At 40.4% G+C, this 16,569-nt stretch overlaps 1 protein-coding gene across 6 annotated transcripts; it reads left to right on the forward strand.

The window, feature by feature from the left end:
• The first annotated feature begins 298 nt into the window (after positions 1–298).
• On the forward strand, positions 299–15,654 carry TAFII21 (TATA binding protein associated factor 21kDa subunit). 6 transcript variants are annotated; one of them, XM_088898705.1, is made up of 5 exons: positions 300–413; positions 529–585; positions 2,696–3,482; positions 13,450–13,767; positions 14,805–15,654. In XM_088898705.1, the coding sequence occupies exons 4-5, from the start codon at positions 13,501–13,503 to the stop codon at positions 15,072–15,074; spliced, it is 537 nt and encodes a 178-aa protein (XP_088754831.1). In that variant the 5' UTR covers positions 300–413; positions 529–585; positions 2,696–3,482; positions 13,450–13,500; the 3' UTR covers positions 15,075–15,654. The 6 variants fall into 6 exon arrangements, with proteins under 6 accessions (XP_010253137.1, XP_088754831.1, XP_010253136.1 ...); XM_010254834.3 differs by having other exon boundaries at positions 2,696–2,843; XM_010254833.3 differs by lacking the exon at positions 2,696–3,482 and adding an exon at positions 760–860 and having other exon boundaries at positions 301–413.
• Positions 15,655–16,569: the final 915 nt, after the last annotated feature.

Genomic DNA, 16,569 nt, shown 5'->3' on the forward strand with positions numbered 1-16,569 from the left:
GATTTCATACCGTTCCCTTTTATTGCGATAGGAAGGGGAAGCATGGGCAATTCAAATATTTTATTTACTCGCTGACAATTAATCAAAGGCAATTTCGTAATTCTCAGCACAGACAGAGGGAAAGTTTTTGTCGATATCTTTAAAAGTTTAGGGGAGGCTTTTGCTAAAATAAAACTATAAAAAAAGTTTTTATGATTGTCAGAAAATTCAGGGGGAGGATTTTGTATATTACGCCAAAAAATTCCAGCTTTTTTTTTTATATGTTACCAAAATTGTCTCCAATAATTTTTTATAATACCATTAATGCCATTCGAATGAATCGAATCTAAAGCCTAGGGTTTGGCCCATCGATACCATCTTCTCCAGTGCTCTCTGCAACCAGCGGCGAATTCTTCCCTTTGGCGAACACTGAGGTAAGATTTCATTCATGGTGGAATGTTCTCTTTCCATTCACTGCGACTTCTACCATTCTCCTTCATCTTCTCACTGCGACTTCTAATCGTCTCCTTCATCTTCTCACTGAACCAGCGGCGGCAATCGTTCCAGCGGTCGAAACCGCAGCAGGTTGGTGTTTCAGATGGATTGGTATGTTCTTTTTTGTCTCCCAGATGTTTTGTTTGAGAATCAATATATGTTTTCCCCTGTTTCATGGTTAAACTCTGATTTTCATCCCTAAAAAACGGTAAAAGGGACGAATAGCATGTCTTCAACAACATGACCGAATTTTATTTTCAGAAAATATGCTTTTCTTTTGTTCAGATCTGAGTAGAATTGCAGAACTGCACAAGGGACATAGCTGACTCTGGTAGCAGTGTTGGTATGCTACTGGAGTTGAGTGGATTCCATCCCATGAAGCGCAGGTTGCAGATCCGGCATCTCAGTCTGTAATTTTGTTAATCGATCTTAAGTTTTTCAACTGATTGTTCAATCTGAGCACCGGTAGGAATTTTCTATGACCTAAAAGTGATCTAACTGCATTATTTGAACCATTTTCTGGCTAATGTTTGGAAAAAAAAGGTTCATAGGTCAGTGGTAATGCTGGATTCTTGAGAACCCTCTTATTGAGTACATTTTCAGAATCCTACCATATCCAAGTTCTGGACAATAAAAGAAACGAAGAATTGTAAACAATAAAAGAAACAAAGGATTGTAAACTTTTCTTCTTCAAGTCAATGAATGAATGATAAACATGGTAGTATTCTCATCTCTAACTCAATGGGAGTGTTCTCATCTGATTTTTTATTACCCTTTATTTTCCGTTTTGAACTGAATAAAAGTTTGTAGTGTAAATTTGAGTTCTTTAAAAATCAAACCAGGGAGCACTAGTAAGTAAAGGCACGGAAATGGGAATGCCTTTAAATTCAGAGAAATATGTTACTCCCAAATTAAAACACTTGCAGTTTTAATCAATAAGTTTGATTATTATCAGTTAAAAAACATTTGTAGTTTCTTTTGAAGAAAAAAAGGTTCCTTCACAGCCTTGTTGATAAATTTATTTTTTCCCATCGTCAAGGTTCCATTTGTTCATCAGAGGAGGTGAAGAAAAGTTTTCACTCTGAAATATGTCAGCTATATTTATGCCCCTTTTACAGGGAAGCTTTGCTTTGTACCCATTTTGCTCAGAAATAAATGCAGCCTAAAGGGAAACTTGCTAATGAGATGTTGTAACTTTTTGTCTAACAAATTATCAGACATAGAGTCTATGAGGCTATTATTCTTGGGATTTATTTTATTTTTTTCCTACCGTTGTTTTCCAAATTTTATTTTATTTTCGTCCACCTTATAGCAATTATTGTTTAATCATATTTTGCAAGATTTATTATTCCCATCTTAATGGTGATCTCCTCAGTTTCGAGTAGAGAATAACAAATACGTAAATTTTCAGTTTACATATCCCTCTAGAAACCCAAGAAACTCTGTTTCCTCCATGGATAATGTCGTTTTGTGATCAGTCTTATGGAGCAAAACAGCACCACATGCTTGGAATATATCTGTAGAGGGCAATATGTGTTCTTTTACTTGTCAGCATTCCCTTCTCCCTCAACTGGGCTAACAGTGGCCACATTCTTGTAGCCTTAGGGCAAGCACAGAATATTGTATTCCCAATGATGATGGGCTCTGGAGCCACAACTTTACTGCACATCCTTGAACTGATAGTACCATCTCAAAAAAACCGTTCAACCTCAAAACAAATGTTAGGTATCAAAACAAATCCTTGAACTGATAAAAATAGGGTTTTTTGAACAATCCAGGGATGGAGCCAAATTTATTTTGAAGATATGGCCTGGCCATAAGCCCACAACCCACTTTTATCACACTGTGACCCCAAAATTTTCTTCCAAAAGAAGAAATTATTCCATCCTTGATCAACATGAAATCCTTGATATGGCCTTATACCACACATAGTCTGCTGGTCCAATCAGTGATCCATCAATTATTAAAGCCTCGGTCTTCAGGGATTCTATCTGGATATATACAATTAGTAACAGGTTTTCTACACTATTCAGTCAAGGTAATTGTTGGTAACAATTAAGGAAGGCATTTCTCCCAAAATTTTCAATAAATTTGTTCATCTCAGCTCGAGACAATAAACAGAAAGCATTACATTATGTAATGAGCAATTGTTTGTACAATTATAAAAAAACAGCAATTGTTTGTACATGTTTCTTAATCTGAGCATAACCTGTTTTAACAGAAAAGAAAAGGAATAAGAAGATATACCTGTCTCACTGAAGAATGAAGCAGGGGTTGGTCGTACCAGTGGTCAAGAAAGTTCAGGTTGTTCGACTGTCTCAGCTATATGAAGATTAGGGCTGGGTGGAAGAAGAAATCTAATTTCAAGCGTAAAGACATATTTGCCCCCTCTGTCACATCTAGCCATTTTAAATGTATTCAAAATTTTATGAGTTAATTATAAAAATCTTCCCTGGATTTTCTGACAATCCCTTGAACTTCCCCTGTGTTTTGACCCTAACAAAAACCTCCCCTAATGTTTAAAAAAATGGCATAATACCCCCTTCTGTTAGTTTTCCACACAAAAATGCTGATGTAATGCATTATTTTTTTTAAATGTCAAATTTACCCTTGATCAGCTTCTTTGCCACTCTGCAATCAGCTCCACTATCTTCACTTTGTCTGGCACTCTGACCACCCTTGGGTGTAACACCCTCTACAATTTTATTTTATTTTATTTTTTGATAACTGTACACCCTCTACAATTTTCTCCCATCAATCATGGGTGCCACATAGTGCACCACACTCGCTGATTCTCCTTCCTCATCCTTGCATTGCCCTAAAAGATGATAATAAATAAGCTTGTCATGGTTCATGGTGATTCTGGAGGACATGAATTGAAGGTTAGTACAAGGAGGACATGAAAATAGATAAGATCAAATGCTTTTGGAGCTGTGGTTGTCATCACAAGGATTGGTGGTGATGACGTGAGTGTGTTTCCTTGAAGAGCCTTTGCACAGCTTAACTAGGTATTTGATAGCGTTATGCTCTAATTTCTTTCTCAGGTACCGACACGCTAACCCTTTTGACTGATGATAAATGCCAGCTATTTTTTCCTGCTCATTTTGTCTTTCTTCTTTGTGCTTGTTGTACAAATGGCCACCATCTTTTTCTTCCTTGATTGGTAAACATAAAAAATATCATGGCCAGAACATTGATTCCTACCAAATCTCCAAATATGATATTGTTTTTGGTCTGTGACAATTGTGCCATTGCAGTGTTGAGTCCCATTCAGAATTGGTGCAAGTGCTGTAGGAGAAGCAATTTCAGAGACAATGGATGGATCAGAAGGAACAATACATGTGTTCTTTGAGTTCTATAGGATAATTTCCTTCTTGACAAATGCTACTAAGTTACTAAACAAGGAAAAACTTGCTAAAAACAGAATGAAATTACTTGGATAAAACAGAACTGCTGCTTTGTAATCTGAGAAGAGGAACACAGGTTCGAAGAGGAGGGAGAGAAAGAGAAAAGAAGAGTGGAAGGAAGGAGAAGAGAGAAAGAAAGAAGGGGTTTGGTTGATTGATATTGCCGCCCCATACACTTCATTATATATAGTTTTGGTTCCTTACAAAAATAGGAGATAAAAGATAAAATCCTAGTCCTAATAAAACAAAAACAAAAAACATGGATAAGGCCAGCCGGCCCAACTTAAAAAAGGAATTAAAATAACTAGGTGTGGGTATGGAACCACACACACTAGAGCCTAAGTGTAGGTATGGAACCCCACACTCGTGGCTTACTAACTATTTCTACACTCCCCCTCAAGTTGGGAGTAGATATTTGTCATGCCCAACTTGAGTAAATATGTTTCCAATTTGATTTTTGTGACTGCTTTGGTGAAGAGATCAACTTGAGTAAACATGTTTGAGGCAATGTAAGGAAGGCATACTTCTTGAGATGCAACTCGCTCTCGGATAAAATGTCTGTCAACCTCGATATGCTTAGTCTTGTCATGCTGTATTGGGTTGTGGGCAATATTAATTGCAGCTTGGTTATTGCAATACAATATCAGAGGCTTCTCATAATTAATTTCCAACTCATTAAGCAAAGATCTCACCCATAACACTTCTGCAACACCATTGGCCATGGATCTATATTCTGCTTATGCACTGGGGCGAGTAACAATATTCTGTTTCTTGCTTCTCCAGGAAACAAGATTCCCCCCACGAATGCACAATATCCAGAGGTGGACCTCCTTTCATCAACACATCCAACCCAATCTACATCTGTATACACTTCTATTTTCATGTGACCATTATTCTTTAAGATTATACCTTTCCCTGGACATCTCTTTAAGTAGGCAATAATCCTTTCTATTGCAAGGAGGTGGGTGGTCCTAGGAGAATGCATGTATTGACTAACAACACTGGCAGCATAGGAAATATCTGGCCGAGTTAGGCAGAGATAAAGAAGTTTCCCAATCAGCCTTTGGTACATAGCCCTGTCCTCAAGAAGTTCTCCATTTTCTACACTTATTTTATGGTTGAGTTCAATAGGTGTGTCAGCAGGTTTCACTCCTAACTTGCTAGTTTCTTCCAATAAGTCCAAAACATACTTCCTTTGAGAGATAAAAATGCCATGTTTAGATCGAGTTACATCAATTCCTAGGAAATAGTGCAATTCCCCTAGGTCTTTCACTTCAAATTCTTTATGAAGATGCTGTTTAAGAGTTTCAATTTCACTAATATCACTCCCTGTTATCACAATGTCATCTACATAGACTGCAAGTAGAGTCAGGGAATGACCTGTCTTCTTAAAGAAGAGAGTGTCATTTGACTGAGCTTGTATGTATCCGAATTTGTCCAAAGTCAGTCTAAACCTATCAAACCAAGCTCTCGGAGATTGTTTCAACCCATACAAGGCCTTCTTTAAAAGGTAAACTTTCTTTCCTACTTCTGTACTATAAAAACCAGGGGGCAACTCCATGTATACTTCCTCTTGTAAGTTTTCATTGAAAAAGACATTCTTAACATCTAGCTGAAATAGTGGCCATGAGAAGTTCACAGCAATGGATAGTAAAACCCTGATAGTGTTCATTTTTGCAACAGGTGCAAAGGTTTCTGTGTATTCTATGCCATAAGCTTGTGTGAATCCCTTTGCAACTAATCTGGATTTATACCTCTCTACAGTACCATCAACATTATATTTCATAGTAAACACCCATCTGCATCCAACAAGTTTCTTCCCTTCAAACTGGTTAACTAGTTCCCATGTGTTGTTCTTAACAAGAGCATGTTAGGAATTGCCTAATTCAGGGACTCTTTTGAGGGAGCCTGCCTCCTCAATGAGAGAGAGAAGGATAGAGAGAGAGAGAAAGAAATATTGTATTCCCAAATCATAATCCCCTCCTAACTTCCTTTTCTTATTTATATTTTGCTGTTACAATTCTGTTATACCAGCCTCTCCACTTGTCCAGTCCACTTGTCTAGTTTGTTATTTAGTTTGTTCTAGTGGTTGGCTGTTAGTTATATTCTTTAAACGCTGGCGTGGCCTTTTCTTGTACACCTGTATCCCCTTTATTTGTGTCCCAACAGTCCCTCCTCCCTTGAAAGCGACCTTGCCCTCAAGGTCAAGATGTGGGAATCTATTCTGTAAATCCAAGTAAGGTTCCCAAGTTGCATCATCAACTGGGAGACCTGACCATACCACCAATGCCTCTGGTTGGATATAATTCCCTTTGCGTGTCCACCTGAAATCTGTTGTCTGAGTGGGCTCAGTTTGAACTTGGCCATCTTCTGAGAATGATGAGAGGGTGGTTGTTGTTATTGCCCTTGTTTTTGGCCATTTCTTCAATAGGGATACATGGAATACAGGGTGTAATTTTGATGTTGCTAGGAGGTCAAGCCTGTATGCCACCGACCCAATGCGTTCCGCAATCTGAAATGGGCCGAAGTACCTAGGGCTCAACTTGTTCCACCGGTGGCCTGCTACTGAAACTTGCTTGTATGGTTGTAATTTAAGGAAGACTTGCTACCCAATCTGGTGCTGGACAGGCGGCCTTATGTTGTAGGAGTCTGCCATCCATTATTGGGCTCGATGCAGGTGGGATTTCAGATATTGTAACACCCTATCTCGCTGGAGGAGTTGGTCTTCTACTACTGCTACTGCTGTAGACCCTTTCTCATATGGGAGTAGGGGAGGTGGGTCCTGTCCATATAGAGCCCGGAAGGGAGTCATTCCTGTTGCACTATGATACGTGGTATTGTACCACCATTATGCCCAATGAAGCCACTTAGTCACTAACGTGGCCTATCCCCTGCATAGCACCTTAGATAGGTTACCAAACTCCGGTTGACCACCTCAGTCTGCCTATCTGTTTGAGGGTGGTAGCTGGTAGATTTGAAGAGTTTCACTCCCTGTAGTCGAAAAAGTTCTGCCCAGAAACGACTCATAAAAATAGGGTCGCGGTTTGAGACAATAGAGTTAGGGGTATCATGCAGTTGTGCCACCTCCTTAGTAAAAATCTCAGCTACCATGGAGGCTGTAAAGGGGTGGGACAGAGGGAGAAATTGACAGTATTTGGTGAATCTATCAACCACTACGAGAATGAAGGACTTGCCATAGGAAAGGGGAAGCCTCGTTATAAAGTCCATGGATATATCTGCCCACACTTGTGTAGGAATTGGGAGTGGTTGTAGCAGCCCTGCTGGAGACTGGGTATCCGCCTTTTTTTTTTGGCAAATGACGCATTCGGCTATGAACTTTTGGACCGAATTTCACATGCCTTTCCAGTGGAATTGGGTGGCTAGTCTCTTGTAAGTGCGCAGGATCCCTGAGTGTCCTCCTGCTGGGGATGAGTGGAACACTTCCAGAAGTTGCTGAATATTGGCTGAATCCTTTGGTATCACCATTCGGCGTTTATACAATAGCAAGTTATTCTCCACTGTGTACCCTGGGTGGCTAGTAGGGTCCTCTTGGACCTGTGAACGCAGCTTGCTCAGTTGTGGGTGCCATTCAGCTTCTTCCCTTAGCTGACCCATGAAGGAACATGTTGGGCCAGTGAGAAGTAATGGAAATAGTTGTGGCTGGTGTGACAGTGCATCCGCCACCTTGTTAGTGTGCCCTGCCTTGTATTTAATGACATAATCGTAGCCAAGTAATTTGGCTATCCATCGTTGCTGTTCCGGGGATAGTACAGATTGCTCCAATAGAAATTTCAGGCTCTGGTGTTCAGTTCGTATGATGAACCTCCTTCCTAGAAGGTAGGGCCGCCACCTCTGAACTGCGAGAACAATTGCTATCAGTTCACGTTCGTATACTGATTTGGCCCATTTCTGTGCTGTCATTGCTTTGCTGAAAAAACGCTAGTGGCCTTTCTTCTTGCATGAGGACTGCACCAACTCCTTGGCTTGACGCATCACCTTCAATGATGAAGTCCTTTGAGAAGTTTGGAAGTGCGAGCGTCGGTGGGGATGAGACAGTTGTTTTGAGTGTCTTGAAGGCTTGTTGGGCCTCCCTAGTCCAGTAGAACCCATTCTTCTTAAGTAGATTTGTCAAGGGGGCAACAATCAGTCCATACCCTCTAATGAATCGCCGGTAGTACCCTGTTAAACCCAAGAAGCCTCGTAACTCCTTAACATTTTGAGGTCGGGGCCAATTTATCATGCTTGAGATCTTTTCCAGGTCTGCTGCTACAATGCCGTTTTCGACCACGTGCCCTAAATAGTGTACTTGTGTTTGTCCAAATGCGCATTTTGACTCCTTTGCAAGGAGTTTATGAGTCCTTAGCAGTTCCAAGGTGATTTGTAGATGTACTAGGTGTTCGTCCCATGTAGCGCTATATACAAGTATATCATAAAAAAAACGAGTATAAATTTGTGCAAATGGGGTCGAAATATGTCATTCATAAGGGCTTGGAACATAGCTGGCGCATTGGTCAACCCAAACGGCATAACCAGAAATTCATAATGCCCTTCGTGTGTACGAAAGGCAGTCTTGTGGATGTCTCCCTCATGGACCCGAAATTGATGATATCCCGATCTCAGGTCTAGTTTAGAGAATATGGTGGCCCTGCCGAGTTCATCTAGTAGTTCATCGATTACCGGTATGGGAAATCGATCCTTCACAGTAATGTTGTTCAGAGCCCTATAGTCTATACAAAATCGCCATGTCCCATCCTTCTTTTTCACAAGTAATACTGGCGAGGAGAATGGGCTTTGGCTGGGTTGTATAATTTTTCTGTCATGCATATCTTGCACTTGCCTCTCAATCTCTAGTTTCTGAAAATAGGGGTAATGATAGGGCCTTACATTTGTGGGTGCAATTCCGGGCAGCAATGGAATGCAATGATCATGGGCACATTTCGGTGGTAGTTCCTTGGGTTCTTGGAAGATCATTGAGAACTTCTGAAGTAGCTGCTGTTGTTGTGTGCGGCCTTTTTCGAATCTGCTTCCTTGGGCTAGAATGGGACCGTTCTCGTGGGAGTCTATCTGCATTAAAACGATGTGGGCTGGGTCTGCTGCCTGTTTCCTTAGGGATGCAAGACTAATAGGTCCTGGACCCTTGGACATCTGCCCTTGAATATGCACCTGTGAGCTGCCCACTTGAAAATCCATGGTGAGACGGGCCCAATCACATATCACCGGCCCTAGTTGCCTTAACCATTGGACTCCGAGAACTACATCTGCTCCACTGATTTCCAGGGGGTGCACATCTACCTTGAACTCATGTCCTTGTATCTTCATCTTTAATTCTGTGCACGTACTGTCGCACACCAGGTTGCTCCCATTAGCTACGTGCACCCGGAAGGCTGTACATGGTTGGACCGGAATCCCTAGTTGTCTTACCAATGTTTTGGTAATGAAATTGAGGGTGCTGCCACTGTCTATCAGAACCGACACATGGCGCCCTTGTACCAGTCCGGTTACTCTCATAGTTTGAGAAGAAGCAAGACCGGTCAAGGCTTGCAGGGATACTTCTGGGTATTCCTTTGTCTATTGCCCCCATTCTTGGTTGTCCATTGGCTCTTCAATTTCTGTTGATTGCTTGACATATTCGGTTTCAGGTTGAAGGAAGAAAACTTGAGGGATCTTGCAGCGATGGCCTGGCCCGAATTTGTCTCCACATGCATAACAAAGGCCCTTTTCCCGTCGGGCTTGCATCTCAGCCCAGGTTAACCTCTTGGCTGAGCCGGGGCCTGAACCAGAGTTGGCGTCCTTGCATGGTTAAGGCGTCGGTGAAGTCTGCCCATGTGGCTCTTGGGTGCCGTCGCTGGTACCACTGGTACCAGATGATCGCCTCTCCTTCTAGGTGTGCAGAAGCTAATGGGACACGATTAGGTCCCTGTGTGTCGTGGTAATCGAAGTACCTTTCTGTTTGCAGAAGCCAGGATGTGGGATCTCCCCCTGCGAAGATGGGAAAGTTGATTCTTGCTGTTCTTGATCCGCTTCGATGACTGGTTTCACTGCGCTCTTCCTGAATTGGTGCAGGTGGTGCTTGTGCCAGTCGTTCAAGCAAGGATGCAAAGCTTTCTTTGATTTCTTTGACATCAGCCGATATCCTTTGCATTTCTCCTTCCATGTTGTCGACTCTGTTCTCCATTGCGGATGACCTTGTGCTTGGCATCTTGGCTCTGATACCAACTTGTTAGGAACTGCCAAACTCAGGGACTCTTTCGAGGGAGCCTGCCTCCTGAATGAGAGAGAGAGAGAGAGAGAGAGAGAGAGATTGTATTCCCAAATCATAATCCCCTCCTAACTTCTTTTTCTTATTTATATTCTGCTGTTACAATTCTGTTATTACCAGTCTCTCCACTTGTCTAGTTTGTTATTTAGTTTGTTCTAGTGGTTGGCTGTTAGTTACATTCTTTAAAGGCTGGCGTGGCCTTTTCTTGTACTCCTGTATCCCCTTTATTTGTGTCCCAGTAGAGCATCCATCTCTACTTGCATTGTTTCCTTCCATTCAGGTATCAAAAGGGCTTCTTGTGCTTTTCTAGGTATAGGAATAGCAGCAATACATGCCAAGTAAGACCTATAGGATTCTGAGAGACAATTATAGGAAAGGAACTTGGAGATGCAATGGGCAATGGATGAGGTGCAACGGCGCTTTCCTTTACGAATTGCAATTGGAAGATCAAGGTCAACTGATGGTGAGGGTTGAGCATTTGTAATAGTGGGATCAATTGTGGGAGCAGTAGTAGTGTTTGGATCTGGGGTTGTAGAAGATGTTGGAATTGACTTGGATTGCTGTTGAGCACGAGAATCAACCTGCTTCCACCACTTTCTGTGTTACACTCTCAACTCTGCATTTTTGGCAACCCTCTTCACATCTCTCCCCTTCAGTAACTGGGACAGGTAAAGGAACTTTTGGGGCTGAAACTGAAATCCCTTCCTCACTACTCTCCCCCTGAGGAGAAGCCCTATAATAGTAGGGCATATCCTCAAAAAGGGTGACATCCATGGACACAAAATGCTTCCCTGAAATAGGCTCATAACAACAATATCCCTTTTGATTTTATGCATATCCAAGAAAAATACATTTAGTGGCTTTGGGATCAAACTTGGAGCGATGAGGTCCAAGGATTTGAACAAAACAAGTACACCCAAAAGTTTTGAGGGGAATAGTGAATATGTCCTTATCTGGATACATAAGACTGAATTGCATTTGCACGTTTAGGATCCATGAAGGAACCCTATTAATAAGGTACACGACTGTACGGATTGCATCCCCTTAGAAGCGTATGGGAACATTTGAGTTGAGCATAATGCTTTTGGCTACCTCTAAGATATGTTTGTTTTCCTCTCAGCAACTCCGTTTTGTTGAGGTGTACGATGACAGGTGCTTTGATGAATGACCCCATGATCAAGGAGATAGGATGCCAAGGGTTGTGCAAACTATTCCTTGGCATTATCAGATCTAAGAGTTTTGATCTTAGTTTCAAACTGGGTTAGAACCATCTGATGGAAAGCCTGGGTCAGAGAAGGGACCTCATCTTGAGAGTGCATAAGGTAGACCCATGAAAAACGTGTATAATCATCAACAAATAATAAGAAATTTCTGAACCCCCCCATGGTGAGAGTATGATAAGGCCCCCAAACATCGGTATGCACAATTTCAAAAGGAAGGTTGCTTCTTTTATTACTCAAAGGATAAGATGATCTACTGTGTTTTGCAATCTCACAACTTTCACACTTTAAACTAGACACTTCTACTGACTCAAATAAGTTTGGAAGAAGACTCTTCAAAGATCCAAAAGATAAATGACCTAAGCAGTTGTGCCAAAGCATAATCTTAATACAAGACTGAGAGACAAACAATTTCCCCACTTTACTCTGCTCCCCCTGTGAATGTTCAAGCAGATAGAATCCATTCATCTCACGGCCAGTCCCAATCACCTTCTTTGTTTCCAGAACTTAGTTTCAGTTGATAGTTCCTTTTCAAAACTGTAACTGTAATAAAAAACACCAGATATTAACAGTCCAGAAACTGATTTCAACAAAGAACAAGAGCCAGAATTGTAACTTTAATCAGAGAACAACAGTCTAGAATTTAACCTCAGCCAAGAGTGCAAACACAGTCAAATACTTTAAAAAAATGCAATCTCATTCAAGGATTAACTCTCTGATAAACAATCCTGGACTGTAATCAGTCCAATATTCACAGTCAAAAAGAGGTTCGTAGGGTTAAGAACAAACCATAGAAAATTCAGATTTTCTCAGCCATACCTTCTAATTAAGTTTAACTTGTTTCTTACTACTGCTGGTTCAAGAAGAGATGAGATCTTACCCAAAAAACTCTGATTACCTCCTTTAATCTTGATAAAAATCCAATCTTGATTCCTCTAACCTTCTTTGATTCTTCTTGATTACCAAGAAACACTCTCCAAATCTTCGGACAGCTGCTAAAGATCTCTGGTAACCTTCAAGAATCAGGCAAAGGTAGCTCCTTTCTATTCTTCCAGCCCTAGGTAACTCTCATGTGGTTGGCTGGGTTAGACTTCACATGAGAAACCTTCGATCGTGCTCTGATACCAACTTGGATAAAACATAACTGCTGCTGTGTAATCTGAGAAGAGAAACACAGGTTCAAAGAGGAGAGAGAGAGAGAAAAGAAGAGTGGAAGGAAGGAGAAGAGAGAAGGAAAGAAGGGGTTCGGTTGATTGATATTGCCACCCCATACATTCATTATATATAGTTTTGGTTCCTTACAAGAATAGGAGATAAAAGATAAAGTCCTAGTCCTAATAAAACAAAAACAAAAAACATGGATAAACATAACATGGATAAGGCCAGCCGGCCCAAGTTAAAAAGGAATTAAAATAACTAGGTGTGGGTATGGAACTACACACACTAGCTTAAGTGTGGGTATGGAACCCCACACTCGTGGCTTACTAACTATTTCTACAAAGTTCAAATCTAATACACTTTTTCATAAATTTCTATCAATTTTTTGATTGATTTGATTGGGCCTGATTTGAGCTGACCAAATCTGCTAGAACGGGCACAAGTTCACTGGTTGTCATGGGTGTTTTGAGTGTGAGCTGCAAGCATGGAGCCATGGACTGTGAGGCCCATGGTCTGAAGGCCTAAGGCTTCTTTTTAGCACATATCTTCTCTATATCGTACCTGTTTAGAAGTTCATCCTTAGAGTGAAGGTTCAAACTATGGCATTTGGATTCTTGTCTAGAAATATTAATTGCACCTATCACCTTTGCATTCCAACAATGTCAAAACATCAAATGCAGAACGACCCAAGGTTGTTCTCCACTTGCTATCTTTTTTCTATTTCTAATTTTTTAATGAAATTTTTTATTGGATGGAAGTTTTCATTTGCTATGACATGTTACTCATGTTTTGTTTGTTAACTATATTTAGATTTAGTTACCCCCCCCCCCCCCCCCACCCACCACACACACACACACACACAAAAAAAAAACACTAAATAATTGTATGCTAGCATGAATGTAAAGTCGTTTGTATATCATATGTTGTACAGGTATTAAAAAGGCTGTACTAGGCCAAACAGAGGTGAAAAAGCTAGTAAAGGATGGTGGACAGGGAAGAGGGAGAGGAGGAGTTGCCAAGGGATGCGAAGATTGTAAAGTCACTCCTGAAATCAATGGGTGTTAAGGATTATGAGCCCTGTGTTATCCACCAGTTCCTGGAGCTATGGTATCGTTATGTGGTTGATGTTTTAACAGATGCACAGTTATACTCGGAGCATGCTGGAAAGTCTGCAATTGACTGTGATGATATCAAGCTAGCCATCCAGACAAAAGTCAACTTCAGCTTCTCACAACCCCCGCCTCGGGAGGTAATCTTTAGCTTTAGCATTGCTTCTCTTATAACATTTTTTTTTGTTCTTGGCCATGAATTTTAAAACTTGTTGAAATCTTGTTTCCCATTCATTTTTTTTTAATGATAAGTAATCTTTCCCATTCAATTTGTAGTGGGATTTATTTTATTGTTCCTTATCTAGAAAGAAAAACATTTTAACTTCTGTCAAGTAGGGGTGCAACTTGAGTGGGCCTAGGTTGGGCTTTTGTCAAAACTTCACCAGGCCCAAATTGAAGGCCTGAGCATGAAGCAATGTAAAAAGCTAACTGAGGCCAACCTGATTTGCATTCCTACTCTCAGTTCTCACCCCATAATCAATGTCACCAAATGTCTTTATAGATCTATGGAGAAAAATGTAATTTTAATATTTTATAGGCAAAACAGGGAAACATGAAATGAAACAACTATGTAGCAGTTCCTTATTCATTGTAGAAAATTGTATGTCTCCTTTGGATTGCTGGATAGAATCCAGTACTAGGGAAAACCTCAAAAACTGAATTTTTACAGGAAAAAAAAAAAAGAATTGCACTAGAGGTTGGGGCCACAATCTAGAATCAGGGGAAAATCTCCTTGAGACTTCTGAGGTCTTCAGATCTCAATATTGATGTTTTCCTTTTGCTCTTTGAGCTTATTGCAACCTATCATCTTGATTGACCTCAAAGAGCTTCTTAAGTCTATTTTGATAGTATCATACTATCATAATATTGTGTTTGTTTTGTTTACCTAGAACTGATTGATATCTTTTCTAGTTTAATCTAGAATCTTAAGCCTTCCTTAATTTGCCTGCGGGCGTGTGAATTTGTGTTATTTATAATGCCATCACAAAGCTAGCAAGTATATAATATTAAAAAATGTATAATAGCAATAGCAGATGCATAGGCAAAAAAAAAAAAAAAAAACTAATTGCTGTTGGAAGCCAGGTACTTGGGTCGTACAAAAATTCTGCTGTCTTCTTCCTTGTGAGTTCATAGTATTATTTTGTTAACAACACTAACGTATCTTACTATCCACCAGGTCCTACTTGAATTGGCTAGGAACAGGAACAAAATCCCACTACCGAAATCAATTTCAGGTCCTGGGATTCCACTCCCACCAGAGCAGGACACATTGATCAGCCCCAACTATCAACTTGCGATCCCAAAGAAGCAAACTGCCCAAGCAGCAGAAGAAACAGAAGAAGAAGAAGAAGGGACCAATCCAAATCCTCCTCAAGAACAAAAGACAGACCTACAGCAACAAACTCCCCAAAGGGTATCATTTCCTCTAGCTAAATGTCCAAGATGACTTTGCAGTTTGCATTGTATATATTAAGATCTGCTCGCTAGTCCAGTTGCTATTCGACTGATGAATTAGTTGTCAAAATCAGTTACTGGAAAAAATGATGCGAATTATATATAGCCTGGGAGGATAACATATGCTTCAACTCCAACACCAAGTCGAGTCACTCTTATCGTGGACGCCTTGTAAAAGTAGGTGCTTTTGCTTTTTCACGGACATCCCTCCAGCCTGTCTGCCCCTCTCTCCCCAGTGCGCAGTCAGCCATATCCTTGCTTCATTGGCCATTTATTTATTTTTCCAAAAACAGTATCCTCAGCAAGCTGTACTGATGTAAATGTTCTGAAAGCCCTGCCCACTATACACTGCAGCCGCACATCTCGCAATTCTCCCTGATGACCTGTAAAGTGGTGAGTTATTGACCTGTTGTGTTGACGAGTTCACGTCTATTTTTGGGGCTGTCAAATAAAATGTCGGATTGAAGCAAGGTTGATGCTCCCAATTTGTCAAACATGAGATCATTTCATCCATGGTGATGGTGGTTCCTAATTGTTTTGTTTAAATAGATACTTTATTCATCCTACCTTTGGCAATTTATTTCTTGTGCTCTGCGGACTGCGGACTGCGGCCTGTCACTCTACAATAATTCTCGTGTATTTAAATGCTGGCGTGGAACAGCGTTCAGCTAAACCTTGTTCCCCTCCAAAGACCAACAAAAAAAACTAAATTATACAGCTGAATTTACTTATACGCAAAGTTCTTGTATAGAAAAAGACTGAGGGAGATAAAAAGTGAGTTGAATACTTCTGCCCCTTCACTCTTTATTCTTCATTCTTCTCGACCTTGTCTTCTCTATTTTTTTTTCCTTCTTGGAACCAAGGTTCAAAGTATCCATCGTACTTAGAAACGACCAAAACTTTATTTATTTTTTAGTTTTCTTTTTCACATTTTGTATTTTTGGAAAGATTTTAACACGTTTTTTATTATTAAAAAAATTGGGGGTCCGAAACACCTAGAAACAAGCGTTTTGGACCCTATCTTTTTCAAAAGATACGATACGATATGCCCCGTATCGAACGTATCATAGATACTTTGAACCATGCTTGGAACCCGTAACAACCAATTATATAAGTTTACATTAGGGCGAAAGACATTTTATAACTAGTAATGTGTCATGATCCCATGGTCAATGCTAAAATTTCAATTTCCAATTAAACTGTGGATGGAGTTCTTCTTTTCTAAAGTGAGTATCAAATCAATCCCAGAGAACTGATAAGAGGTGCAAATTATCAAAAGTGGCTACAGGTAACCAATTCTGACGATCTCCTTGTGGCATTGTCTTTGTTAAAGTTGAATTCTTTAAAATCATCATGTCCCAGCTAATTGAATTGAAACTGCTAGAAAATATCAATAATCCAACTCATAAACTTTAAGAGGACAACGCAAAGCTGGCGGGAGGAAATAAATACATCAGACCATGTTCTGCTATGGATCAGGTCATGCA

Source organism: Nelumbo nucifera, chromosome 2 (genome assembly GCF_055504915.1).
Source record: "Nelumbo nucifera cultivar China Antique chromosome 2, China Antique-T2T, whole genome shotgun sequence".
NCBI classification, from domain to species: domain Eukaryota; kingdom Viridiplantae; phylum Streptophyta; class Magnoliopsida; order Proteales; family Nelumbonaceae; genus Nelumbo; species Nelumbo nucifera.

What these genes read in the sequence shown, in the direction of transcription:
- TAFII21 (XM_010254835.3), top strand. Translation starts at nt 13,501, where the DNA reads ATGGTGGACAGGGAAGAGGGAGAGGAGGAGTTGCCAAGGGATGCGAAG. An exon ending in CACAACCCCCGCCTCGGGAG is followed by an intron (nt 13,768 to 14,804) that starts GTAATCTTTAGC and finishes ACTATCCACCAG; the next exon opens with GTCCTACTTGAATTGGCTAG.